The sequence below is a fragment of the Trachurus japonicus genome, chromosome 1 (assembly GCF_045865225.1).
Source record: "Trachurus japonicus isolate A0001 chromosome 1, Traja_1.0".
NCBI classification, from domain to species: domain Eukaryota; kingdom Metazoa; phylum Chordata; class Actinopteri; order Carangiformes; family Carangidae; genus Trachurus; species Trachurus japonicus.
The window spans coordinates 31,062,719-31,090,289 of NC_140907.1; the positions used below are offsets into that span (position 1 = coordinate 31,062,719).

Consider the following 27,571-nt stretch of genomic DNA (forward strand, 5'->3'; position numbering starts at 1 on the left):
CTATTTCTACACAATTAAAAGTTATTTCCTGGCTATATTTCTCAACATTACTATGAAATTGACCGTTATTTCTAGGCAATTTCTTGACATTACTACGCAATTAATCATTCTTTCTGGGTAATTTCTTTATATTATGACGTAATTAACGGCCTGGAAATTAAAGGGTTACCGACTCTTGCATTGTGTTTTGGCCCGGTTATAAAATAGGGCCTATTCTATTTTACTTTAAATGATATTTTTGCTAACTTGTTTAGTATGTCATAACAATGACGTTCTAAAAATAAAGCTTTTTTTTTTTACTTGAGTTTCTCTTTCTCTAGCTCACAAAAACACTCTCACAAATACACAATAATTAATCATTAATTCACCTCAGCTGTAGAATTTTCTCCATTTGATCAAATGAAAACACACTGAGGATCATTACAAAGACATTTTTCATGTACCTGCAGCTGAATTCAGACATTAACTACAGTATTATGTACTATGTAACTTAGATGGCTCAGGTTATAGTAAACATCAATATTAGGGTGCTGATTTGTAACAGTGGTATAGTTTGACTTCCCTGAAATGTCACAGAGGATGTAGCTACCCACTTGTCAGTGACTTCACTTGTCACAATGAGCAGGGTGTCTGTAGCAGTAAACTGACACATTTATAAAACATGTCTCATTGCATTGTGAAGTCGTTAAAACAGTTTTCAGTCTTCTACCATGGGATTTTATGGTGCATGTTTCACTTTAACTATTCCACCATACTGAACAGATATACAGTCTTTTCCTTCGTGCTGCCCACATAGGTATCAACTACAGGCCACATTTAAGTCCTGAAACAAACACCTGCTGCATTGATGTGTGTGTGTGTGTGTTTTTCTTTTTTAAACAACGAACCAGCCACATAAAGACTTTCACCTGCTTCACTTGACAAAATTAGATCTTTTTTTCTAACATGTTCCACGAAAAGCCTAAGAAAACTAAGAAGAAATGTTAAAGAAGAGTAAAATTATGTTGTGTAGTTTAAAAAGGACTTCACAGGAAGGAGCCTCATTTGTGATTTCCTTTTACTCATGTTTCCCTTAATGAAGAAGGAAGTGAAGAAGTTATGACATAAAAGCTGCATACAAGCTGCACTCAGAGACAAACGGTTTTCTCTGGTCTTTGAGCTGTGAGTGATCAGTGGCTGTATTTAACTACTACGGTACATTTTTGATGATTTTTGGTTTTATGAAAAGTTCTCATAGGACTCATACAAACCTACTGATTAGGAACTGAAGGACTACACAGCCATGTTGTTGGCAGGAGCTGAATGTGTGTTTATGGGTTTCATCCTGTACATCTCAGGTATGTTTAATATTTATTCTTCTAACTCTACTGAAATGTATTACAGTTTCACAGTTTTAAAGATTATGACCTGCTTCAATCAGATCTTCATGTTAAGACTTTGTCCAGATGTTTGTTGATGAAATCTTCTGTTCAAGGGGTTCATGGACGAGCAAACAGCATCTGTGTCTTAAAAGGTTCATCAGTGGATCTGTCCTGCTCAGCTAAACATCCCACTCACAGCAACACATGGTACACTGTAAACTGGGATGAAAGTCTTAGGGGATTTGTTATGACAGAGGTCATTCCAGATGGACATCGTGTGACATTCAACATGTCTGACAAAAATCAACCCACTCTAACAATTAGAGACCTGAGAGAGAGAGATGCACAACAATACTGTTGTATGGAGAATACTGACGAACCATATAACTGTTCAAACAGTGCAAAACAGCTCCATGTTTCAGGTACAGTGACTGACATTTATCTTTATATCAACAGTTGCAGATATGTGAACGTCTGTCTTATCTACGGTACATTCACCATTTCCCCAGACCTGCAGGTGAAGGTGATTCCTTCCACAGAGGAACACACAGTGACACTGATGTGTAGCACCAGCTGTCCTCTGACTAAAAACCCTTTAACCTACATCTGGTACAAGAACAGAGAGTATCTCTATAGCGACTGGTCTCCATGGTACCAAGAGCTGGTCAGCAGTGATGACACAGTCAGATACTCCTGTGCTGTCAAAGGCTACGAGGATCTCAGAGCCCCTGAAGTTTCAGTGGGTGAGTCACAACGTTTAAATGATGTTATGTGACCTGAACTAGAAAACATAACTCATCTAATTCACTGTGAGATATTTAAAGGTGTTTCTCACACTACAACACAGCATGTAATGATGGAAATTCATGTTGTTCACCAATAAAAACATGAAATCTAATTTCTTTTTGTCCAGATTCAGTCACAGCGACCTGCATTAATGTGACCTATGCTAAAGGGAGAATGTGTTCTTACAAGAGGAAATCAGAGAACAAGTCCTGCTCCATCACAAACCCCACAGGTGAAGTTAGCACAAACAAACCTCCCATACTCACACCTGTACTGATAGAGACTGTGTAAACAGATATTGGCCGCGTTTCCCAGATTCGATCTTTCTTAAGGACTTAAGAAGGCTCTTAAGAAGGGTTCGGCTAAGAAGGAGCGCTAAGATAGGGGTGTTTCCCAGATGCGTTCTTAACTGCCTTCTTAAGATCACGCCAAAGAAGCTTCTTAAGAAGCTCTTAACGGGAGCTGTCCACCACCACAGTACTGAAACTGAATCAATCGATGCCAGGCAAATCGATTATTATATCACACGCCACCTATTACGCGCATAAATCACACACAGTGACAAGCGCAGCTGCACCGACGGGCGATGAATAAACCCAAAACGGGATTTCCACTTGTCAAACATGGGGTTAACACAGGTGTCGGTGGGCCTGATTAGAAACTTCTCCGCTGTTGTTGCCGCGTTGGTCACGGGCAGCGACGGACTGGCCATAGATGACACGGCACAGCCGCGTAAAGATGCGGCCAGACGGCTGCGTGACCATGTGATTGATGTGTGTGAAAATAAAAATAAAAATGTGCGCAGGGGCTGGCTGGTTTACAGCCAGACAACTCTGGAAAGCATGAAAACACAAGGTAGCAAATAGCTCACCTCATAGAGTATCCCCACTGCAAGTTGAAGCATTGCTGTGGTCTGGGTTCGAATCCACCCAATAGAAAATTATTTTGGTGGTCAACACGTTTTTCTTTTCTCATCATCACTGAATGATCAATGCTATACATATGTATATAGGCTACATATATATTTAGGCAGTGGAGTGTTAATGCGTGACAGTCTTTTTAGTGCCAGTATAAAATGGCACGGGAGGATCGGTGTCACGGCTGCCACACTCTGTGACACTGACCCTTGCTTGCGATGCCCCCACCACACCAAGAAGCTGCCCACTGCATAAAAACATGATGCAACAGCGACACTAGGGGTTGATTTAAGAACGGCTGTGTTTTTGATGTTCATGCAGATATGGGACGTGGATGTGTGCGTAAAAATTATGATAAATGATAGTCATGATTAATTTTATTTGTGTGCCTGATGTGCAGAGCACACGTTATTCCTCATATTTAGGTTATTTATTGTTCTTATTTTATTTTTTATCTCTATTTTTTATTTCGGCACATATTTAATATGTTTTTACGGAAGCTTATTGCATTCATTCAATAAAAAAAAATACAGATCCTGTTTTTCTGAGTAATTTTTTCTGTTTTTCTGAGTAATTTTTTTTTAAATCAGTTTTTCTGAGTAATTTTTTCTGTTTTTCTGAGTAATTTTTTTTTAAATCAGTTTTTCTGAGTAATTTTTTCTGTTTTTCTGAGTAATTTTTTTGGATCAGTTTTTCTGAGTAATTTTTTTCCTGTTTTTCTGAGTAATTTTTTTTGGATCAGTTTTTCTGAGTAATTTTTTTTTCCTGTTTTTCTGAGTAATTTTTTTGGATCAGTTTTTCTGAGTAATTTTTTTCCTGTTTTTCTGAGTAATTTTTTTTGGATCAGTTTTTCTGAGTAATTTTTTTCCTGTTTTTCTGAGTAATTTTTTTGGATCAGTTTTTCTGAGTAATTTTTTCTGTTTTTCTGAGTAATTTTTTTGGATCAGTTTTTCTGAGTAATTTTTTTCCTGTTTTTCTGAGTAATTTTTTTTGGATCAGTTTTTCTGAGTAATTTTTTTTCCTGTTTTTCTGAGTAATTTTTTTGGATCAGTTTTTCTGAGTAATTTTTTTCCTGTTTTTCTGAGTAATTTTTTTTGGATCAGTTTTTCTGAGTAATTTTTTTCCTGTTTTTCTGAGTAATTTTTTTGGATCAGTTTTTCTGAGTAATTTTTTTCCTGTTTTTCTGAGTAATTTTTTTTGGATCAGTTTTTCTGAGTAATTATTTCTGTTTTTCTGAGTAATTTTTTTTCCCTGTTTTTCTGAGTAATTTTTTTTCCCCTGTTTTTCTGAGTAATTTTTTCCCCTTGTTTTTCTGAGTAATTTTTTTCCCTGTTTTTTTGAGTAATTTTTTCTCTACTTCGAAATCTCGCGTTAACTACGGAAGCCGGTGCTTGGCCGCCGCCGCCGCCGCCGCTGCTCTAGTGGCGGCCGGGCACCGGGGTCTGTGAAGCAGGTTCATGAAGCCTGGTTGTCCCGACATGATTCACTCACAACACTGCGGCTGTAACGTTATGTTGTGTGTGTTGTAGCCTACTTTTCGGCTGTGCCCGGCCGTAGGTGGCTCACACACCCAGGGAAGGCCATACTGGCAGTGAGGGTGTGTGAGCCCGGCCGCCGCCGCTGCTGCTGCTGCTACGGCGGGGGCGGCCGGGCTCACACACCCAGGGAAGGCCATACTGGCAGCATAGTTAAGAGGAGAAACTTTCTGCTTCTAGTTTAGGAGCAGCGCAGCGGCTCGCGGCTGCAGCTCTGTTCACTTCATACACTGACTCCATTCTCAGTGTATGAAGTGAACAGAGCTGCAGCCGCGAGCCGCTGCGCTGCTCCTAAACTTAACAACAACTTAGAAGCAGAAAGTTTATCCTCTTAACTGCCAGGATGTCCTTCCCCGGGTGTGTGAGCCACCTACGGCCGGGCACCGGGGTCTGTGAAGCGGGTAGAGCCACTAGAGCGGCGGCGGCGGCGGCGGCCAAGCACCGGCTTCCGTAGTTATCGCGAGATTTCGAAGTAGAGAAAAAATTACTCAAAAAAACAGGGAAAAAAATTACTCAGAAAAACAAGGGGAAAAAATTACTCAGAAAAACAGGGGGAAAAAAATTACTCAGAAAAACAGGAAAAAAAAATTACTCAGAAAAACAGAAATAATTACTCAGAAAAACTGATCCAAAAAAAATTACTCAGAAAAACAGGAAAAAAATTACTCAGAAAAACTGATCCAAAAAAAATTACTCAGAAAAACAGGAAAAAAATTACTCAGAAAAACTGATCCAAAAAAATTACTCAGAAAAACAGAAAAAATTACTCAGAAAAACTGATTTTTAAAAAAATTACTCAGAAAAACAGAAAAAATTACTCAGAAAAACAGGATCTGTATTTTTTTTTATTGAATGAATGCAATAAGCTTCCGTATGTTTTAAACATACGATGTGCACTGTTTAAATCTTGCTTAGTGCGATATTGATTTGCCTTGAAAAAGTGCTAAAAAGTCGCTAAGAAGACTCGAAAGAGTGGGTCAGCTCGATCTTACATTTCCTTCTTAGTGAAAGATCTTCTTAAGCTAAGAGCGACTCTGGGAAACACGTTCTTCTTTCACAGCGTTCTTAAGAGCGCTCCAAAGAAGATCTTAGCGCTAAGAGCTTCTTAACAAATCTGGGAAACGCGGCCATTGACAGTGTGAACACAAAACAGAAACCACATCTATTGTGTAAAATATTGTCTTTTCTTTTGTTTTCACTTATTACAACGATGCAAATCAATTTCAATAACCGTTATTCATCATCTTTCCAAAGAAGTACAAGTTCAAAGGAGCTCTACATCACCAGATCACCTGACCTGTAGCACCAACTGTCCACTGACTGACCCTCAAACTGCCTATATGTGGTACATTAACAAAACACTGTTCTGGACAAATGATTATTTTTACACTTCCTGGTCACATGGGAGCCTCGCCTGTGCTGTAAAAGGCTTTGAGGAACTGCTGTCTCCTGAAGTCTGTGAGTAGAAACCAATTACCAGACTGTTATTTGTTTAAACATGTTCATGCATTAGTTTCATGAATCTAAATAGATGAGAAAACAAACACATAGAATAAAAATATGATTATTATGGGATCAGGTTGTGGGTAAAATAAAGGAGTTGTATTGTCAACTTGTGGCCACTAGATGTCCCTGTAGAGTGGAAACATGTCACATCAGACATCAGAGTCATTCAGGGAAAACAGGAGCAACACCTCCCTGTAAAACTACATAAAGTATAAATTGAATAAATCATAAATAAATAAATCATTGAGAAAAATAAAAAATCTACATGAGTCTGAATTGTAGAGGAAACTATTTGATACTAGTGATATTTAACTTTGAATTCACACAGTTTATCTGCTGACTTCTCTCCCACTCTTCGCTCACATAATAGTATTTCAATGAAGCCAAATTCCCCATTAAGCTGTTCACATTATGTGTTGTTTTGTGTTTCTGTTGTCAGGAAACAGAACAAGAACAGAATAATCACTGAAACACAGCTTGTTAAGAAAACATGTTGACCAGCAGTAACGTCCAAGGAATTCACAAAGTCTGTAAATCTAGAAACAAAAGCACAAAGCTGACAACTCTGCCTGTGAACACCTGCTGTTTTTTTCTGTATTTCAGGTGGTGATGGTGAGAACTGTTGGACTGTGAATTATGCCAGCAGGAGAATCTGTGCTGTACTCGGCTCTTCAGTGAACATTTCAAGTAAATACTCACATCCCAACAACCAGCTGCCCCAGGATAAAGTTTGGTATAAAATAAAGAGAAATGGTGATGAGACTGTTGAAGAGAAAATCACAGCTGAGGGTCGTGTGCAGTATCATGAAAATGAGAAGAATCACCACACACTGACAATCACAAACCTGAAGGAGACTGACTCTGCTGAATACAGATTCAGACTCAGGACGTCAGGACCAGATTTACCTGGAGTGACTCTGGTTGTCACAGGTAACTCCAAAGGAAAAATAACTCTTTAAAAGTACAGATGTTGCGTCTTTGTTCATATTTGTCTGAAACAAATACCTCTGATGAACTGAAATGCTGGTTTTTAGTCTTGAGTTCAGAAACGTTCACTGACTCATGAACTTTTCAGGCTGATTCTGGTTGAAGAGATAAAACTACACAAGGCACAAAAAGTTAAAGTTGTAGCTTTATCTACAGTAATCCAGATTCGGTGTTTTAGAACGAGTCAGCAATTTTTAGCCATTGTAATGGGTTTTGTGCAGGTCAATGACAAATTACATACCTTGTTATACAGATGTAAAGAGTCCAGGTTTTCTTTACATTTACTGACCCATCTCATCATCTTCCAGGTGTGAGGGTGAGGTTGGATCCTGCAGAGGTGACAGAGGGACACAGAGTCACACTCACTTGTCTCACTAGCTGTCCTCTTCCTGTTAACACCACCTACTTCTGGTACTTCAACAGTCAACCTCTGAATGTGACACAGGGCAAAAACAAACGCCTGGTTCTGGACCCAGTCAGCAGTCAGCAAGCAGGAAACTACTCCTGTGCTCTCAGTAACAGCAAAATATCCAATGGGAAGACTCTAACAGTCCTGAGAGACAAATACAAGGCAGCAGTTGTAGGAGTCCGTGCTGCTCTACTGATCATCGTACCTCTGCTGGTCTTCTTTTGGATTAGGTGAGCGACACAGTACTCTGTTACAGATCAATAACTATCTTTTACCTTATTCATGAGCATTTGTTTCTCTAAACAGAAGAAAAATGACTTCAGGTCAAACTCCTGCAACTGAAGAAGCTTTGAACACTGAGCAGGTAAAAACTGAAAAATTCTCAATTGATCCATTGAATTGAAAAGTCTTAACAATGACAGAAAATCTCACACACTGCAGGTCATTTATGTTCAGTATTTTTAAATCATTTATTCATGTTAATCATTTGCGTATCATGCTTTTTCAGTTCATTACACTATGAACCATTAAACTGATGTTTGTCTTCTACCCAAAGAACAGAAATGTAGAAATTGTGCTGCATTAGAAAACAAAACACCACCCTCATCTGTCCTGTTTCTAATGTAGGATGTAACTTTAAACAGCTACAGTACATTAATTTCCCAACAAACTAACGCACCAATCAGCTGTTCAAGAAACACGACTGTCCACCACTACTAAGGCCCCAAATCAAGTCTCAGTCTCCTGTTTGCAGCACAGAGAATTATTGTCCACCAGTGTCAATTAATATTCTTCACCTTGTCGCCTCATTAGTTAAACCCTGACCCTGAGTATGAAAACGTCTCAGCTCAACCAACACAGCAGGACGACCTTGATGACCTTCGCTGTGGCAGAGTTCACTTCTGTAAGACACACACAGATCCTCTGGACTCCATCGTCCAACCACATCAGCCTCAACCAGAGGACCATGCTGCGTAAGCTGTTGTCAACCTCAGACCCAACATGGCCTCTGAGGATCCTCTTGCTGACTTTACTCATCTTTAGCATCATGTTATACTGTAATACAACACACAGTGGTGTGTTGGGGCTGATCTCTGCCCGACATGACAGACTTAACCATAACAGACTTAACCTTCATTTTAGAGGTGAAGAAGCCTTTCAAAGTGAGACCTTCACTTTGAAAGGTCTGTCAGAAGAAGCAACATGAAACACTGCATGTGTTAAAAAGGTCTATAACATGAAAAAAGTGTAAATAGTTTCATCAGTTACACACACAAAACAACACACAGCAAAACTCCAGCAGCACTTGAAGTATCATGACTGTAGGAGCCATGAATGTGTTTTTATGTTGGTTAAGGCTAAGAGTTGTTTTGGTTTTGTTTATTTTGAGCATCATTTAGTTTGTTATTATTTTAGTAGCAGGTCACATGATTATGGGCGGGGTGTAGCACTTCACTGTTGCTTTTCCTTTGTTTGAGAGAGAGAGAGGGTGAGCTGGGTTGCCATACTTTTTGTTGACCGCTACTTTTCGTTTATCATTGAAATTATTTTGGTTCAGTTTGTACACTTTATTATGAATTAACCTTTTTTGTTTTGTTAATAAACACTTTGATCTTTAGTTCAGAGTTTCCAGGCTCATTCTTAGCCTCTCAGTGGCTCTTTAGGTTGAAGTCGCTACAATGAACTTTGCTGTGTTTTCTCTTATGGCCTTCACCAGGGTCACTTAATGGTACTATATGTAACAAAGTGAGGGCATCTACATGTTATTATTAATGTGTGAGCAGATTGTAACTGAACCTCCCTGACTCTCAGTGTGCTATAACAACCTGTGGTCTGATTTCTCTGTAGAGGAAATTCAAAGCTCACAAGTGCAGTCAACCAACATCAACAGCTCAACACAGCTGCTTGTTGCAAGACAACACACATTGTTGCAGACAAAACATGATGTGAAAATTGAAATCAACAACTATTATCTGTAATCTTTGTCTATGGACAAATTGAAATGTTTTAAAAGCCCATCTTTATTAGTTACTAATTATTAACCGTTTTGATTGGGTTCATTTTAGCTTAGTGTGCCTCTTATTCTTATTAGACTCTGTTTCAATAGTACATAGCTACATGGTGTGATGCAAATGCCTTTATCGTTTGTCATTACCACTTCTTGAGTAAGTCACCGCACTCGCCACCCACGAATGCCAAGGTGCCAGACAACCACAAAAAGTGTTTTAAAAAAAAGTATCTGCACATTTGTATCATGCAAGTTTTAATGATCCCTGATGAAGGTCTCCTGACCGAGAGATTGTTCATTAAAACACATAAACTTGCATGATACAAGTGTGCAAATACTTTTTTTTTTGAAGAAAAGAAAAACCATCCAGGTCATGTTTCAAAAAGATTGAACTTAGTCTCTAAATTGACCATGGGAGTGTTTTAGGCTCAATAAATGCATTCAACCAATCACAGAACCAGCATCAATCCCCTTTAAAGGTTGTGCACCTGGCTCCATGGGGGTAAACTGTTATAATGGTGAACTAGACTCTGTGGTGAGTTGATCACATGTGTGACTGAGCACTCTGCCCAGTCCCAGCCCACACATGCAGCAACTCTGTGCACTGAGGGACAAAGAAGAGCTCAGGAGTTGATGCACTGCAAACAGCAACAGCACAAATCACAATGTTAGATATTCTATATTATGTATTAACAAGTGCAAATACATTTTGGTTTGTTATGAAACCTGAAGGGAACATATTTTGGAGATGGGTGTATTTGCTATTGAAACAATATGGCTGCTGGACAGGAACATGGCGACTACATCTGTCTGAAACTATTAGACTCTTGCATTGTGCTTTGGCCTGGGTGTAAAATAGGGCCTAGTGTATTTTACATTACATTATATTTTTGCTAACTTGTTTAGTATGTCATCATTTTCATGTGTGTGAAGGTACTATGAAGTTTAAAAAAATAAAGCTTTTTTTTTACTTGAGTTTCTCTTTCTCTAGCTCACAAAAACACTCTCACAAATACACAATAATTAAACATTAATTCACATCAGCTGTAGAATTTTCTCCATTTGATCAAATGAAAACACACTGAGGATCATGACAAAGACATTTTTCATGTACCTGCAGCTGAATTCAGACATTAACTACAGTATTATGTACTATGTAACTTAGATGGCTCAGGTTATAGTTAACATCAATATTAGGGTGCTGCTTAAAAAAAGTGGTTTCGTTTGACTGCCCTGAAATGTCACAGAGGATGTAGCTACCCACTTGTCAGTGACACTTGTCACAGTGAGCAGGGTGTCTGTAGCAGTAAACTGACACATTTATAAAACATGTCTCATTGCATTGTGAAGTTGTAAAAAACAGTTTTCAGTCTTCTACCATGGGATTTTATCAGGGTATTACTGTACATGGTGCATGTTTCACTTTAACTATTCCACTATACTGAACAGATATACAGTCTTTTCCTTCTTGCTGTCCACATGGATTTCAACTACAGGCCACATTTAAAGCAGAAGTAAGTGGTCCGGTCGTTTTCGCTAATGCTGCGTTCCAGGCAGGCTTTTGAAATCGTAAATTACAGCTTCAAGTCACAACTTACGACTTTGTAGCGTTTCAGGCAACCCACTCGTGTTTTTCCGACCTGTTTTACCGGTGAAAGTCACTATAACGGCCACTCGTAACTTCCGACCGGTGAACTCGTACCAGATCGAACTGGTACCACTTCACGGTCGGAAAAATACGAGTTTCCTTGAACGCACCATAACAGTCCTCGTCCCTACGTCGCCACATTCACGGCGTTCCTTGGCTGCACACACAGCCCTGCATGCCGTTCTCTCTCCTCATTGGATAAAAACTGTAGGATACGATAAATGTTTTCTCCTCGGCTCAGAGCAGAGCAGAGTGACTGACAGACCCGTGTTTCAGTCCAAACACTCTATGTAAGTGATTGCTGTCGGAAGATATAACTATTTAAGACTTATATTAACACAAATATATCACTTACTTCTGCTTTAAGTCCTGAAACAAACACCTGCTGCATTGATGTGTGTTTTTCTTTTTTAATTAAAAAAAACAAAGCAAAAAACAGCCAGATAAAACTTTCCACTGCTTAAATTTACAAAACAGTGATTAGATCATTTTTCTAACATGTTCCACGAAAAGCCAACAAACTAAGAAGAAATGTTGAAAAGAGTAAAATTATGTTTTGTAGTTGAAAATGACCACAGAAGACGGAGCCTCATTTGTGGTTTCCTTGTATTCATGTTTCTATCACTTACAGTAATGAAGAAGGAAGTGAAGAAGGAGAAAATAAGAGCTGCATACAAGCTGCACTCAGAGACAAACGGTTCTCTCTCGTCTTTGAGCTGTGGCTGAATTTAACCACTGTGGTATATTTTTGATGCTTTTAAATTCGGTTTTATGAATGTAGCAGTTCTAGTAGGACTGATACAAACACTGTTACACAAGTGAAGGACTGCACAGCCATGTTGTTGACAGGAGCTGGATGTGTGTTTATGGGTTTCATCCTGTACATCTCAGGTATGTTTAATATTTATTCTTCTAACTCTACTGAAATGTATTAAAGATTCTGACCTGCTTCAATCAGCTCCTCATGCTAAGACTTTGTCCAGATGTTTGTTGATAAAATCTTCTGTTCAAGGGGTTCATGGACGAGCAAACAGCATCTGTGCATTAAAACGTTCATCAGTGGATCTGTCCTGCTCAGCTAAACATCCCACTCACAGCAACAAATGGTACACTGTATACTGGGATGGAAGTCTTAGGCAGTTTGTTATGACAGAGGTATTTCCAGATGGACATCGTGTGACATTCAACATGTCTGACAAAAATCAACCCACTCTAACAATCAAAGACCTGAGAGAGAGAGATGCAAAACGATACTGTTGTATGGAGAATAATGACAAACCATATAACTGCTGGGTCACTGCAAAACAGCTCCATGTTTCAGGTACAGTGACTGACATTTATTTTTACATTAACAGTTGCAGATATGTGAACGTCTGTCTTATCTACTGTACATTCACCATTTCCCCAGACCTGCAGGTGAAGGTGTTTCCTTCCACAGAGGAACACACAGTGACACTGATGTGTAGCACCAGCTGTCCTCTGACTAAAAACCCTGTAACCTACAGCTGGTACAAGAACAGAGAGTATCTCTATAACGACTGGTCTCCATGGTACCAAGAGCTGGTCAGCAGTGATGACACAGTCAGATACTCCTGTGCTGTCAAAGGCTACGAGGATCTCAGAGCCCCTGAAGTTTCAGTGGGTGAGTCACAACGTTTAACTTGTGTTATGTGACCTGAACTGGAAAACATAACTCATCTAATTCACTGAGATATTTAAAAGTGTTTATCACACTACAACACAGCATGTAATGATGGAAATTCATGTTAATCACCAACAAAAACACACAATCTAATTTATTTTTTACCAGATTCAGTCACATCGACCTGCATTCATGTGACCTATGCTAAAGGGAGAATGTGTTCTTACAAGAGGAAATCAGAGAACAAGTCCTGCTCCATCACAAACCCCACAGGTGAAGTTAGCACAAACAAACCTCCCATCCTCACACCTGTACTGATAGAGACTAACAGATATTGACAGTGTGAACACAAAACAGAAACCACATCTATTGTGTAAAATATTGTCTTTTCTTTTGTTTTCACTTATTACAACGATGCAAATCAATTTCAATAACAGTTATTCATCATCTTTCCAAAGAAGTACAAGTTCAAAGGAGCTCTACATCACCAGGTCACCTGACCTGTAGCACCAACTGTCCACTGACTGACCCTCAAACTGCCTATAGGTGGTACATTAACAAAACACTGTTCTGGACAAATGATTATTTTTACACTTCCTGGTCACATGGGAGCCTCGCCTGTGCTGTAAAAGGCTTTGAGGAACTGCTGTCTCCTGAAGTCTGTGAGTAGAAACCAATTACCAGACTGTTATTTGCTTAAACATGTTCATGCATTAGTTTCATGAATCTAAATAGATGAGAAAACAAACACATAGAATAAAAATATGATTATTATGGGATCAGGTTGTGGGTAAAATAAAGGAGTTGTATTGTCAACTTGTGGCCACTAGATGTCCCTGTAGAGTGGAAACATGTCACATCAGACATCAGAGTCATTCAGGGAAAACAGGAGCAACACCTCCCTGTAAAACTACATAATAAAGTATAAATTGAATAAATCTCATTGAGAAAAATAAAAAATCTATATGAGTCTGAATTGTAGAGGAAACTATTTGATACTAGTGATATTTAACTTTGAATTCACACAGTTTATCTGCTGACTTCTCTCCCACTCTTCGCTCAAATAATAGTATTTCAATGAAGCCAAATTCCCCATTAAGCTGTTCACATTATGTGTTGTTTTCTGTTTCTGTTGTCAGGAAACAGAACAAGAACAGAATAATCACTGAAACACAGCTTGTTAAGAAAACATGTTGACCAGCAGTAACGTCCAAGGAATTCACAAAGTCTGTAAATCTAGAAACAAAAGCACAAAGCTGACAACTCTGCCTGTGAACACCTGCTGTTTTTTTCTGTATTTCAGGTGGTGATGGTGAGAACTGTTGGACTGTGAATTATGCCAGCAGGAGAATCTGTGCTGTACTCGGCTCTTCAGTGAACATTTCAAGTAAATACTCACATCCCAACAACCAGCTGCCCCAGGATAAAGTTTGGTATAAAATAAAGAGAAATGGTGATGAGACTGTTGAAGAGAAAATCACAGCTGAGGGTCGTGTGCAGTATCATGAAAATGAGAAGAATCACCACACACTGACAATCACAAACCTGAAGGAGACTGACTCTGCTGAATACAGATTCAGACTCAGGACGTCAGGACCAGATTTACCTGGAGTGACTCTGGTTGTCACAGGTAACTCCAAAGGATAAATAACTCTTTAAAAGTACAGATGTTGTGTCTTTGTTCATATTTGTCTGAAACAAATACCTCTGATGAACTGAAATGTTGGTTTTTAGTCTTGAGTTCAGAAACGTTCACTGACTCATGAACTTTTCAGGCTGATTCTGGTTGAAGAGATAAAACTACACACAAAAAGTTAAAGTTATAGCTTTATCTAATCCACATTCAAAGTTTTAGAATGAGTCAGCAATTTTTTGCGCAATCAATGACAAATTACATATTTTGAAATACAGCTGTAAAGAGTCCAGGTTTTCTTTACATTTACTGACCCATCTCATCATCTTCCAGGTGTGAGGGTGAGGTTGGCTCCTGCAGAGGTGACAGAGGGACACAGAGTCACACTCACTTGTCTCACTAGCTGTCCTCTTCCTGTTGACACCACCTACTTCTGGTACTTGAACAGACAACCTCTGAATGTGACACAGGGTCAAAACAAACGCCTGGTTCTGGACCCAGTCAGCAGTCAGCAAGCAGGAAACTACTCCTGTGCTCTCAGTAACAGCAAAATATCCAATGGGAAGATTTTAACAGTCCTAAGAGACAAACACAAGGCAGCAGCTGCTGTAGGAGTCTGTGCTGCTTTACTGATCATCGTACCTCTGCTGGTCTTCTTTTGGATTAAGTGAGTAACACAGTACTCTGTCATAGATCAATAACTATCTTTTTTATTTTAAATACCTTATTCATGTGCATTTGTTTGTATTTGTTCATTTCACTAACCAGAAGAAAGAAGGCTTCACGTCAGTATCCCAGAACTGAAGCAACAGACAACACTGAGCAGGTAAAAAACACAAATTCAACACACTGCACAACATAATGCATAAATGTTGTGTCCCTTAGGATATAGGTCACGAGTCATCTAGCCTGTTTTCATGTCTGTTCAAGTGATTCTCCACAAAATCAATCATGATTCTGCTGAGCAAAATTACATTGTAAAAAATAATTGTCTTTTTTCAGGGTGTATACAGGAATCTTGAAGTTAATGTTAAAACCTTTTTAAGACTTTTTCAAGACCTTCTCAACATTTTTTAATACCTCACCGCCGCTTCAAGCTGTAAACATTTACATCACTAGCTGCGTTTCCATTACAGATTTTCGCAAAATAAAAGCGATATTTCTGAAACTTCGAAAAAGTGCAATTGCTATTTGCGGGTGTTTCCATTGAAAGGTATTTTGCGAATGAGCCGTGATGCGTCTTGCGTTTCTATGGTGACGGCACAGCGATCTCAGCTGCCTACAGCTGTTGCTGTTATTGTTTTTAACAAAGACAAAAACAGCGCTTGATTACTGAAAGGCAAAGCCCGTGTGGCGCTGCAGCGGCCACAAATAAGGACGCACTCACACGGGCCAGTTGTACCGTACTGAAGCTCTAATGCCCCCTCCTCTGTCCCCCGCTGGCCCGCACTCACACCACCTCCAACCCAAGCTGCTCAAGCACGGTCGCCTCCGTTGATGTAGAGGGACTATTTGTTTACCAACACGGCGGATGTGCGCTTTACTGCAGAAAGAACGGCTTTTTAAACACCAGCGGTGATGAGGCGCTGATGGTTGTGTGTGTGTCCACACACCCGTACTGGTTTATGTGACTTAAGGTGACATGTCGGCGCAGGAGGGAGTGGGAGCGTGGATGCGAGCCAGTCTCCTTCAACCATGCACGGAAAAGGGGAATGATAGGAAAGGTTTTTCTAATTTAATGAGAAACGATGCCCAGGTCAGCAATGCATGACAATAAACATGTGGTTCATTTGTCCCCTCAAGTTACATAAACCTACACAGCGTGGACACACACAACTCCGGTGACGCCGGTGACGTGTAGAAAAGCGAAAAAGTGTTTCCATTACACTTTTGCGATACACGTTTGTATCGATACGTCTCAAAAACCACCTCATGAGAGCGCAAAAACTTTTTTGCGATATTTGAGAGTTTTTTCGAAATGTAGGTGTTTCCATTACCAGTTTTTAATTTCGATATTTAGGTTTTGCGCATTTCAAGGGGTAATGGAAACGCACCTAGTAACACTTTTAACTTAACAGTTTTAGTTTGTGATAAAGACTATAGACAACTATGATACAACAGAATTTAAAAAAGGCTGGGATAATAAATCAAAGGCAAAGTTTATCAAAAAAAAACATTGCTCAACTCTCAAAAAATCAAAAACAACAATCTTCTTTTCTTTTTCATGTACCGGTTCATCTTTGTTTTTTAATAAAACAAATAAATTCACACACTTCCGTAATGTTTTTTACAACTCAAACTCTTGGACAGCTAATTCAGAAAAGATACCTTCAATATTTAAGACTTTATAAAGTAGTGAAAAGACTTTTTAATACTTTTTAAGGGTCTTCATTTTCCCAAAATTGATTTATCACCTTTTAATACTTTTCAAGACCCCGCGGATACCCTGTTTTTAGGCCTTCACTGTCAAAACATATCTGGTCTTGTTTTCAGCATAGATCTCTATTGTACCACAATGTGAACTAACTAACATTATTTTTCTTGTTCCCTCGTTAGGTAAACCCTGGTCCTGTGTATGAAAGCATTGAGACTCAACCAACTGAGCAGGATGAGGTTCACTACAGCAGAGTTCACTTCTCTAAGCCTCAGGCAGATCCTCTGTACTCCACCGTCCAACCACATCAGCCTAAAACAGAGGACTGCACTGCTTATGCTGTTGTCAACTTTAGACTCGACATGAACCCTAAGTGAGCATCTTGTACTTTTAACATTTTCAGGATTCAGGATCCTCTTGGAGACTTTACTCATTTTAGCACAAGTTCTAGACACGATGAGAAATAGGCCATGGTTCTCGACTGGACAAAGGTGACTTGCCCCCTCCAGGTCGGAGTAGAACTCCTGCCTCAAGTTGAGGAGTTCAAGTATTTCAGGGTCTTTTTCACTGGTGAGAGAAGGATGGAACGTGAGATTGACAGACGGATCGGTGCAGTGACAGCAGTAATGCAGTTGATGTGTACCGGTCTGTTGTGGTGAAGAAAGAACTGAGGCAAAAGGCGAAGCTCTAGATTTACCAGTCAATCTCTGTTCCTACTCTCACCTATTATGGTCATGAACTTTGGGTCATTGTCAATTGAAACGGTTTTGTTTGTGTGGCTCCATGGGGGAAAACTGAGTGTGTGACTGAGCACTCTGCCCAGTCCCAGCCCACACATGCAGCAGCTCTGTGCACTGAGGGACAAAGAAGAGCTCAGGAGTCGATGCACTGCAAACAGCAACAGCACAAATCACAATGTTAGATATTCTATATTATGTATTATAACAACATATTTTGGAGATGGGTGTATTTGCTATTGAAACAATATGGCTGCTGGATGAGAACATGACGACTGCATCTGTCTGAAACTATTATGGTACAGACACACCAACTCCGTCAACCGACGTTCAGTCAACGGATTCCATTCATGTCTATGTGGAGCAGGAGCTCCGGCCGGGCGGGGCAGATGGATACAGCAGGAGGAGTTGACGGCCCCGTCGCCGTATGTGAATTTGCATAAAGTTCGATAGATTGAACTTTATGCAAATGAGGTCCGTCCAACGCAATGCGGCCGGCTCCAGAAACTTCGTTCAAACTATCAAACTAGGCGGTGTTGATCAAATATAAATCCAGATTCTGTTACTGCACTACACATTTCCCGCCTCAAATGTTTTCAGAAACATACTTTAGTGTGTTGTTTAACTGTAAAATGAGATCGTTTGTGACCCGGCCGCCATGTTGGAAACGGCAGAGCGAAACTCAAGCTCGGCACTACGTCACATAAACGTCACATAGTCCTGCCCACTCGCCGGAGCGCTCGCCGGTCCGATGTGGCCGGAACCGTCGCCGCCGGAGTTGGTGTGTCTGTACCATTAGACTCTTGCATTGTGCTTTGGCCTGGGTGTAAATTAGGGCCAGTTGTATTTTACATTACAGTGTATTTACTAACTTGTTTATTTTTTCATCATTTGCATGTATGTGAAGGAACTATGAAGTTCTAAAAATAAAACTTGATTTACTTATGTTCCTCTTTCTAACTCACACAAACTCTCTCTCTCTCTCTCTCTCTCTCTCTCTCTCTCTCACATACACACACACACGCAAATTAAACATTCACATCATCTGTAAAATTTGATTAAATGAAAACACATGACAAAGACATTTTTCATTTACCTGCAGCTGAATTCAGACATTAACTACAGTATTATGTACTATGTAACTTAGATGGCTCAGGTTATAGCAGACATCAATATTAGGATGCTGCTTAGTAACAGTGGTTTAGTTTGACTTCCCTGAATTGTCACAGAGGATGTAGCTACTCACTTGTCAGTGACACCTGTCACAGTGAGCAGGGTGTCTGTAGCAGTAAACTGACACATTTATAAAACATGTCTCATTCCAGTGTGAAGTGATTGAAAACAGTTTGGGATTTTGTTTGTGGGATTTTCAGGGTACTACATGGTGAACTATTCCACTACTGAACAGACAGTCTTTTTCTTCTTCTGTCCACATGGGTTTCAACCACAGGCCGCATTTAAGCTCTGACACAACCACCTGCTGCATTAATATGTCTTTCTTCAACACCAAACCAACCAGATAAGACTGTCCATTGCTTCACTTGACAAAACAGTGATTAGATCAATTTTCTATCAAGTTCCACGAAAAGGTCAAAGAAAAGGTCAAAGAAAAGGTCAAAGAAAATTTATTGCCATGTCAACCAGTGACAAGGAATTTGTCTTGGTTTGCTCTCCAGTACATACAACACGACACGACCCCACATGAAAAACACATGCGGGGGACAGAATAGCCAACAAACTAAGAAGAAATGTGGAAAAGAGTAAAGTTTTGTGGTGTAATTTGTAAAAAAAATAGTTCAGAACATGCAGACTAATTTCTGGTTTCCTTTTACTTAAATGTGGAAGGAAATGAATGAGGAGAAAATAGGCTGCATACAAGCTGCACTCAGAGACAAATGATTCTCTCTGGTCTTTGAGCTGTGGGTGAACTGTGGCTGAATTTTACCACTGTGGTACATTTTTGATGTTTTTGAACGAGGTTTCATGAATGTAACAGTTCTCATAGGACTGATACAAACACTGTTATACAACTGAAGGACTACACAGCCATGTTGTTGGCAGGAGCTGAATGTGTGTTTATGGGTTTTATCCTGTACATCTCAGGTATGTTTAATATATATTCTTCTAACTCTACTGAAATGTATTACAGTCTCACAGTTTTAAAGATTATGACCTGCTTCAATCAGATCTTCATGCTCAGACTTTGTCCAGATGTTTGTTGATAAAATCTTCTGTTCAAGGGGTTCATGGACGAGCAAACGGCATCTGTGTCTTAAAAGGTTCATCAGTGGATCTGTCCTGCTCAGCTGAACATCCCACTCACAGCAACACATGGTACACTGTAAACTGGGATGGACAGTTTGTTATGACAGAGGTATTTGCAGATGGACATCGTGTGACATTCAACATGTCTGACAAAAATCAACCCATTCTAACAATCAAAGACCTGAGAGAGAGCGATGCACAACGATACTGTTGTATGGAGAATACTGACCAACCATATAACTGCTGGTACAGTGAAAAACAGCTCCATGTTTCAGGTACAGTGACTGACTATTTTTATATCAACAGTTGCAGATATGTGAACGTCTGTCTTATCTACTGTACATTCACCATTTACCCAGACCTGCAGGTGAAGGCGTTTCCTTCCACAGAGGAACACACAGTGACACTGATGTGTAGCACCAGCTGTCCTCTGACTGAAAACCCTTTAACCTACATCTGGTACAAGAACAGAGAGTATCTCTATAGCGACTGGTCTCCCTGGTACCAAGAGCTGGTCAGCAGTGATGACACAGTCAGATACTCCTGTGCTGTCAAAGGCTATGAGGATCTCAGAGCCCCTGAAGTTTCAGTGGGTGAGTCACAACGTTTAACTGATGTTATGTGACCTGAACTGGAAAACATAACTCATCTAATTCACTATGAGATATTTAAAAATATTGATCATACACACTACACTTTACAACAAGAATTTCCATAATTACATGTTTTTAAAAACACTTAATCTAATTTCTCTTTGTTCAGATTCAGTCACATCAACCTGCATTAATGTGACCTATGCTAAAGGGAGAATGTGTTCTGATCAGGGGAAATCAGAGAACGAGTCCTGCTCCATCACAAACCCCACAGGTGAAGTTAGCACAAACAAACCTCCCATCCTCACACCTCTACTGATAGAGATTGTGTAAACAGATATTGACAATGTGAACACAAAATAGAAACCACATCTATTGTGTAAAATATTTGTCTTTTGTTTTCACTTATTACAATGATGCAAATCAATTTCAATAACACTTAAAAGTGTATTTATCATCTTCCTACAGAAGTACAAGTTCAAAGGAGCTCTACATCACCAGGTGACCTGACCTGTAGCACCAACTGTCCACTGACTGACCCTCAAACTGCCTATAGGTGGTACATTAACAAAACACTGTACCCATACTGGACGCAAGATAATCATTACGCTTCCTGGTCACATGGGAGCTTCGCCTGTGCCGTAAAAGGCTTTGAGGAACTGCTGTCTCCTGAAGTCTGTGAGTAGAAACCAATTACCAGACTGTTGTTTGTTTAAACAGGTCCATGTATTAGTTTCATGAATCTAAATAGATGAGAAAACAAACACACAGAAAAAAAATATGATTATTATGGGATCAGGTTGTGGGTAAAATAAAGGAGTTTATTGTCAACTTGTGGCCACTAGATGTCCCTGTAGAGTGGAAACATGTCACATCAGACATCAGAGTCATTCAGGGAAAACAGGAGCAACACCTCCCTGTAAAACTACACATTAATCTACAAATTAAACAAATCTCGTTGAGAAAAATAAAAATCTACAACAGTCTGAGTTGTAGAGGAAACTATTTGACACTAGTGATATTTAACTTTGAATTCACACAGTTTACCTGCTGACTTCTCTCCCACTCTGTGCTCACGTAATAGTATTTCAATGAAGCTAAATTTCCCATTTAGCTGTTCACATTATGTGTTGTTTTCTGTTTCTGTTGTCAGAACAGAACAAGAACAGAATAATCACTGAAACACTTGTTAAGAAAACATGTTGACCAGCAGTAACTTCCAAGGAATTCACAAAGTCTGTAAATCTAGAAACAAAAGCACAAAGCTGACAACTTTACCTGTGAACACCTGCTGCTTTTTTCTGTATTTCAGGTGTTTATGATGGTGAGAACTGTTGGACTGTGAATTATGCCAGCAGGAGAATCTGTGCTGTACTCGGCTCTTCAGTGAACATTTCAAGTAAATACTCACATCCCAACAACCAGCTGCCCCAGGATAAAGTTTGGTATAAAATAAAGAGAAATGGTGAAGAGACTGTTGAAGAGAAAATCACAGCTGAGGGTCGTGTGCAGTATCATGAAAATGAGAAGAATCACCACACGCTGACAATCACAAACCTGAAGGAGACTGACTCTGCTGAATACAGATTCAGACTCTGGACGTCAGGACCAGATTCACCTGGAGTGACTTTGGTTGTCACAGGTAACTCCAAAGGATAAATAACTCTGTAAAAGTACAGATGTTGTGTCTTTGTTCATATGTGTCTAAAAAGGAAACAAATATCTCTGATAAACTGAAACCTTGGTTTTTAGTCTTGAGTTCAGAAACGTTCACTGACTCATGACCTTTTCAGGCTGATTCCGGTTGAAGAGATAAAACTACACAAGGCACAAAAAGTTAAAGTTATAGCTTTATCGAATCCAGATTCAGTGTTTTACAACGAGTCAGCAATTTGTAGCAATGATGTAATTTTCGGTTTTGGTTTTGGTCAATGACAAATTACATACCTTGTAATACAGATGTAAAGAGTCCAGGTTTTCTTTACATTTACTGACCCATCTCATCATCTTCCAGGTGTGAGGGTGAGGTTGGATCCTGCAGAGGTGACAGAGGGACACAGAGTCACACTCACTTGTCTCACCACCTGTCCTCTTCCTGTTGACACCACCTACTTCTGGTACTTCAACAGTCAACCTCTGAATGTCACACAGGGTCAAAACAAACGCCTGGTTCTGGACACAGTCAGCAGTCAGCAAGCAGGAAGCTACTCCTGTGCTCTCACAACCGGGACAAGATCACACAAACACAAAGCAGCAGCTGCAGGAGTCCGTGCTGCTCTACTGATCATCGTACCTCTGCTGGTCTTCTTTTGGATTAGGTGAGCAACACAGTACTCTGGTACAGACCAATAACTATCTTTTTTATCTTAAATACCTTATTCGTGAGCATTTGTTTCTCTAAACAGAAGAAAAATGACTTCAGGTCAAACCCCTGCAACTGAAGAAGCTGTGAACACTGAGCAGGTAAAAACTGAAAAAGTCTCCATTGATCCATTGAATTGAAAAGTCTTAACAATGACAGAAAATCTCACACACTGCAGGTCACTTATGTTCAGTATTTTTAAACCATTTATGCATATCATGTTTTTCAGTTCATTACACTATGAACCATTAAACTGATGTTTGTCTTCTAACCAAAGAACAGAAATGTACAGTAGAAATTGTGCTGCATTAGAAAACAAAACACCACCCTCATCTGTCCTGTTTCTAATGTAGGATGTAACACTAAAAAGCTACATTCATTTGCCAACACACTAACGCACCAATCAGCTGTTTAAGAAACATTCAGACCGACTGTCCACCACTACTAAGGCCCCAAATCAAGTCTCAGTCTCCTGTTTGCAGCACAGAGAATTATTGTCCACCAGTGTCAATTAATATTCTTCACCTTGTCGCCTCATTAGTTAAACCCTGACCCTGAGTATGAAAACGTCTCAGCTCAACCAACACAGCAGGACGACCTTGATGACCTTCGCTGTGGCAGAGTTCACTTCTCTAAGACACACACAGATCCTCTGGACTCCATCGTCCAACCACATCAGCCTCAACCAGAGGACCATGCTGCGTAAGCTGTTGTCAACCTCAGACCCAACATGGCCTCTGAGGATCCTCTTGCTGACTTTACTCATCTTTAGCATTATGTTATACTGTATTATACCATGGTCTGGGTGAATACTCGATTCTGATTGGCTGCGGGGTGTCCATTAAAAAGTGATAATGGACACCCATAAAGATGTTCCGGTCAAATTTCCTGATTATGTTCTAAATGTTACTGCGCTGGCTCAAACGCTTGTTGGTAACCACGGCAACGAACACTCGGACCCAGAGCGATAGATATAATCGCTCTGCTCGGACCATAACAACTTTTTTTCAGCTGGAGTCTGTAAACACACAAGCGGTAAAGAAGTGCACAGGCCGTCTGAAAAACTTTGTGTCACGTAGCATTTAAGCCGTCACCTCACCATCAGGCTGTGGCAGAGTCACTGGCAACGCGCTGCCGTCACAGCGGGTCCCTCTTTTTTTTCTTTTTTCTTTTATCGCCGACGAGAGTTATTAAATAGTCCGCTCAGCTGCTTATTGTGAAAGACGTATGATTAAAAAAACATTTAATCATGAGTGAATGATTTAATATGTATTTATCTCGTAAGTGACCATGGTATAAGCGGGATAATGCCCTTCGAGGTGTCCGATTATCAGAGATTAATGGACTTCGCGGAAGCAACCATCCTACGCTTCGCGTCGGACGGTTCACGCCTCCGCGCCGTCCATTAATTTCTGATAATGGACACCTCGTCGGGCATTATCCCTTACCAACAACACACAGTGGTGTGTTGGGGCTGATCTCTGCCCGACATGACAGACTTAACCATAACAGACTTTATTAAAAAGCTGTTATGGTTAAGTCCTTCACTTTAAAAGTTCTGTCAGAGGAAGCAACATGAAACACTGCATGTGTTAAAAGGTCTATAACATGAAAAAAGTGTAAATAGTTTCCTCAGTTACACACACAAAACAACACACAGCAAAACTCCAGCAGCACTTGAAGTATCATGAATGTAGGAGCCATTCTTAGCCTCTCAGTGGCTCTTTAGGTTGAAGTCGCTACAATGAACTTTGCTGTGTTTTCTCTCTTATGGCTTCACCAGGGTCACTTAAAGGTACTGTAACAAAGTGAGGGCATCTACATGTTATTATTAATGTGTGACCAGATTGTGACTGAACCTCCCTGACTCTCAGTGTGCTATAACAACCTGTGGTCTGATTTCTCTGTAGAGGAAATTCAAAGTTTACAAGTGCAATCAACCAACATCAACAGCTCAGGAGTCGATGCACTGCAAACAACAACAGCACAAATCACAATGATAGATACCGGTATTCTATATTATGTATTATAACAAGTGTAAATACATTTTGGTTTGTTATGAAACCTGGAGGGGACATATTTTTGAGATGGGTGTATTTGCTATTGAAACAATATGGCTGCTGGACGGGAACATGACAACTACATCTGTCTGAAACGTATTAGACTCTTGCATTGTGCTTTGGCCTGGGTGTAAGATAGGGCCTATTGTATTTTACATTACAATGCATTTAATAACTTGTTTATTTTTTCATCATTTGTATGTGTGAAGGAACTATGAAGTTCTCAAAATAAAACTTTATTTACCGTACTTGAGCTCCTCTTTCTCTAACTCACACACACACACACCATCTGAAAATTTGATTAAATGAAAACACACTGAGGATCATTACAAAGACATTTTTCATGTACTGTACCTGCAACTACAGTATTATGTAGGGCTGCCCCCGACCAAAGATTTTGTTGGTCGACCAGTGGTCGTCACTTATGCCGATTAGTCGACTCGGGTACAAGCCGGTCGGGTTTTACCGTTATTACAGGCAGTATGCCCATTTATCAGCAATAAACACAGTAGATGAGGAGGTAAGTGACTGAGCTTAGGCTGTGTAAGACGTGTGGGGTGGGGGGGGTCCGCGGCATGGAGCGGGTCTCTGACTGCAGCGGGGACTATCATGGATCTGCTCCGTGACACTGCGAGACTGACCGCCGGTAAGCAATGTGGGATGGAAAATAAGAGAGACAGACCTGCCGTGCCGTGTAAAAAGAAACAACAAAAAAAGTGTCACGTGTCACGACTTCCTGTATCTGTCCCTTCAAAATAAAAGCCCCATAGTCTTTCAGTTCAGTCATATTGATTTTGACTTAATTTTGACAAGACACGGCTCCAAATGTGTTTTTTTTTCCTGCAAGCAATCGACCAATGAAATTTTGGTCGGTTCATGATTTTTTGGTCGACCAGTGCTTGGTCAACTATTTGTGGGCAGCCCTAGTATTATGTAAGTATGTAACTTAGATGGCTCAAACGTTAATATTAGGGTGCTGCTTAGAAAAAGTGGTTTAGTATGACTTGGCTGAAATGTCACAGAAGACGTACCCACTTGTCAATGACTTCACTTGTCACAGTGAGCAGGATGTCTGTGGCAGTAAACTGACACATTAACATTTCTCATTGCATTGTGAAGTCGTTAAAAACAGTTTTCAGTCTTCTACCATGGGATTTTATGAGGGTAAGTGACACATATGCACATGGTGGATATGTTTCATTTTAACTATTCCACTCCTGAACAGATACAGTCTTTTCCTCCTTGCTATCCACATGGGTTTCAACTACAGGCCACGTTCAAGTGAAGTCCTGAAACAACCACCAACAACCAATCAGATAAGACTGTCCACTGCTTCACTTGACAAAACTTTGATTAGATCATTTTTCTAACATGTTCCACGAAAAGCCAACAAACTAAGAAGAAATGTTGAAAAAAATTATGTTACGTAGTTTAAAAAAGACTTCAGATGACGGAGCCTCATTTGTGGTTTCCTTTTACTCATAGTTCTATTAGGCTTAATGAAGAAGGAAGTGATGACGTTACAACATAGGCGCTGCATACAAGCTGCACTAAGAGACAAACGGTTCTCTCCGGTCTTTGAGCTGAGTGAACTGTGGCACATTTTTGAGGTTTTTGAACAAAGTTTTATGAATATAGCAGTTCTCATAGGACTGATACAAACACAGATATATAATTGAAGGACAACACAGCCATGTTGTTGGCAGGAGCTGGATGTGTGTTTGTGGGTTTCATCCTGTACATCTCAGGTATGTTTAATATTTATTCTTCTAACTCTACTGAAATCTCTTATACTTTCACAGTTGTACAGATTTTGACCTGCTTTAATCAGCTCCTCATGCTAAGACTTTGTCCAGATGTTTGTTGATAAAATCTTCTGTTCAAGGGGTTCATGGACGAGCAAACGGCATCTGTGCCTTAAAAGGTTCATCAGTGGATCTGTCCTGCTCAGCTAAACATCACACTCTCAGCAACAAATGGTACACTGTAAACTGGGATGGACAGTTTGTTATGACAGAGGTATTTCCAGATGGAAATCGTGTGACATTCAATATGTCTGACAAAAATCAACCCACTCTAACAATCAGAGACCTGAAAGAGAGCGATGCAAAACTATACTGCTGTATGGAGAATACTGACAAACCATATAACTGTTCGAACTGTGCAAAACAGCTCCATGTTTCAGGTACAGTGACTGACATTTATTTTTATATCAACAGTTGCAGATATGTGAACGTCTGTCTTATCTACGGTACATTCACCATTTCCCCAGACCTGCAGTTGAAGGTGTTTCCTTCCACAGAGGAACACACAGTGACACTGATGTGTAGCACCAGCTGTCCTCTGACTGAAAAGAATTTAACCTACGTCTGGCACAAGAACAGAGAGTATCTCTATAACGACAGGTCTCCCTGGTACCAAGAGCTGGTCAGCAGTGATGACACAGTCAGATACTCCTGTGCTGTCAAAGGCTACGAGGATCTCAGAGCCCCTGAAGTTTCAGTGGGTGAGTCACAACATTTAAAGCAGATAACAGCGGCACGGCCGTTTCGGCTAATGCTGCGTTCAAGGCAGGCTTTTGAAACCATAAGTTACAGCTTCAAGTCACAACTACGACTTGGTAGCGTTCCAGGTAACCCGTAGCTCGTGTTTTTACCGTCCTGTTGTCTGTGAAAGTTCCCTATAACGGCCACTCGTTACTTCCGACCCGTGAACTCATACCAGATCGAACTGGTATGACTTCACAGC

General features: G+C 40.1%; 4 protein-coding genes across 4 annotated transcripts in view; all 4 read left to right on the forward strand.

Annotated features, from left to right (window-relative positions):
- Positions 1-1,282: 1,282 nt before the first annotated feature.
- LOC146992248 (uncharacterized) lies at positions 1,283-8,693 on the forward strand. Its single transcript, XM_085785109.1, has 9 exons — positions 1,283-1,337; positions 1,475-1,783; positions 1,871-2,104; positions 2,275-2,379; positions 5,854-6,057; positions 6,709-7,035; positions 7,401-7,731; positions 7,808-7,865; positions 8,315-8,693. Exons 1-9 carry the CDS (start codon positions 1,283-1,285, stop codon positions 8,477-8,479), a joined length of 1,788 nt encoding a protein of 595 aa, XP_085641235.1. The 3' UTR covers positions 8,480-8,693.
- Positions 8,694-11,725: 3,032 nt separating this feature from the next.
- LOC146992249 (uncharacterized) lies at positions 11,726-17,210 on the forward strand. Its single transcript, XM_085785182.1, has 9 exons — positions 11,726-12,048; positions 12,170-12,478; positions 12,566-12,799; positions 12,968-13,072; positions 13,258-13,461; positions 14,103-14,429; positions 14,766-15,099; positions 15,201-15,258; positions 16,989-17,210. The coding sequence occupies exons 1-9, from the start codon at positions 11,994-11,996 to the stop codon at positions 17,181-17,183; spliced, it is 1,821 nt and encodes a 606-aa protein (XP_085641308.1). The 5' UTR covers positions 11,726-11,993; the 3' UTR covers positions 17,184-17,210.
- A 2,253-nt stretch (positions 17,211-19,463) lies between these two features.
- Positions 19,464-23,530, forward strand: LOC146992250 (uncharacterized). Its single transcript, XM_085785121.1, has 9 exons — positions 19,464-19,646; positions 19,784-20,083; positions 20,168-20,401; positions 20,571-20,675; positions 20,870-21,079; positions 21,714-22,043; positions 22,416-22,719; positions 22,807-22,864; positions 23,305-23,530. The coding sequence occupies exons 1-9, from the start codon at positions 19,592-19,594 to the stop codon at positions 23,467-23,469; spliced, it is 1,761 nt and encodes a 586-aa protein (XP_085641247.1). The 5' UTR covers positions 19,464-19,591; the 3' UTR covers positions 23,470-23,530.
- Positions 23,531-26,459: 2,929 nt separating this feature from the next.
- LOC146992251 (uncharacterized) overlaps positions 26,460-27,571 on the forward strand; it is a 50,662-nt gene continuing 49,550 nt past the window's right edge. The window contains exons 1-3 of the mRNA XM_085785095.1: positions 26,460-26,571; positions 26,709-27,008; positions 27,096-27,329. Coding sequence (XP_085641221.1) covers positions 26,517-26,571; positions 26,709-27,008; positions 27,096-27,329 — 589 coding nt within the window. The 5' untranslated portion in view covers positions 26,460-26,516. The remainder of the gene's footprint in view (positions 26,572-26,708; positions 27,009-27,095; positions 27,330-27,571) is intronic.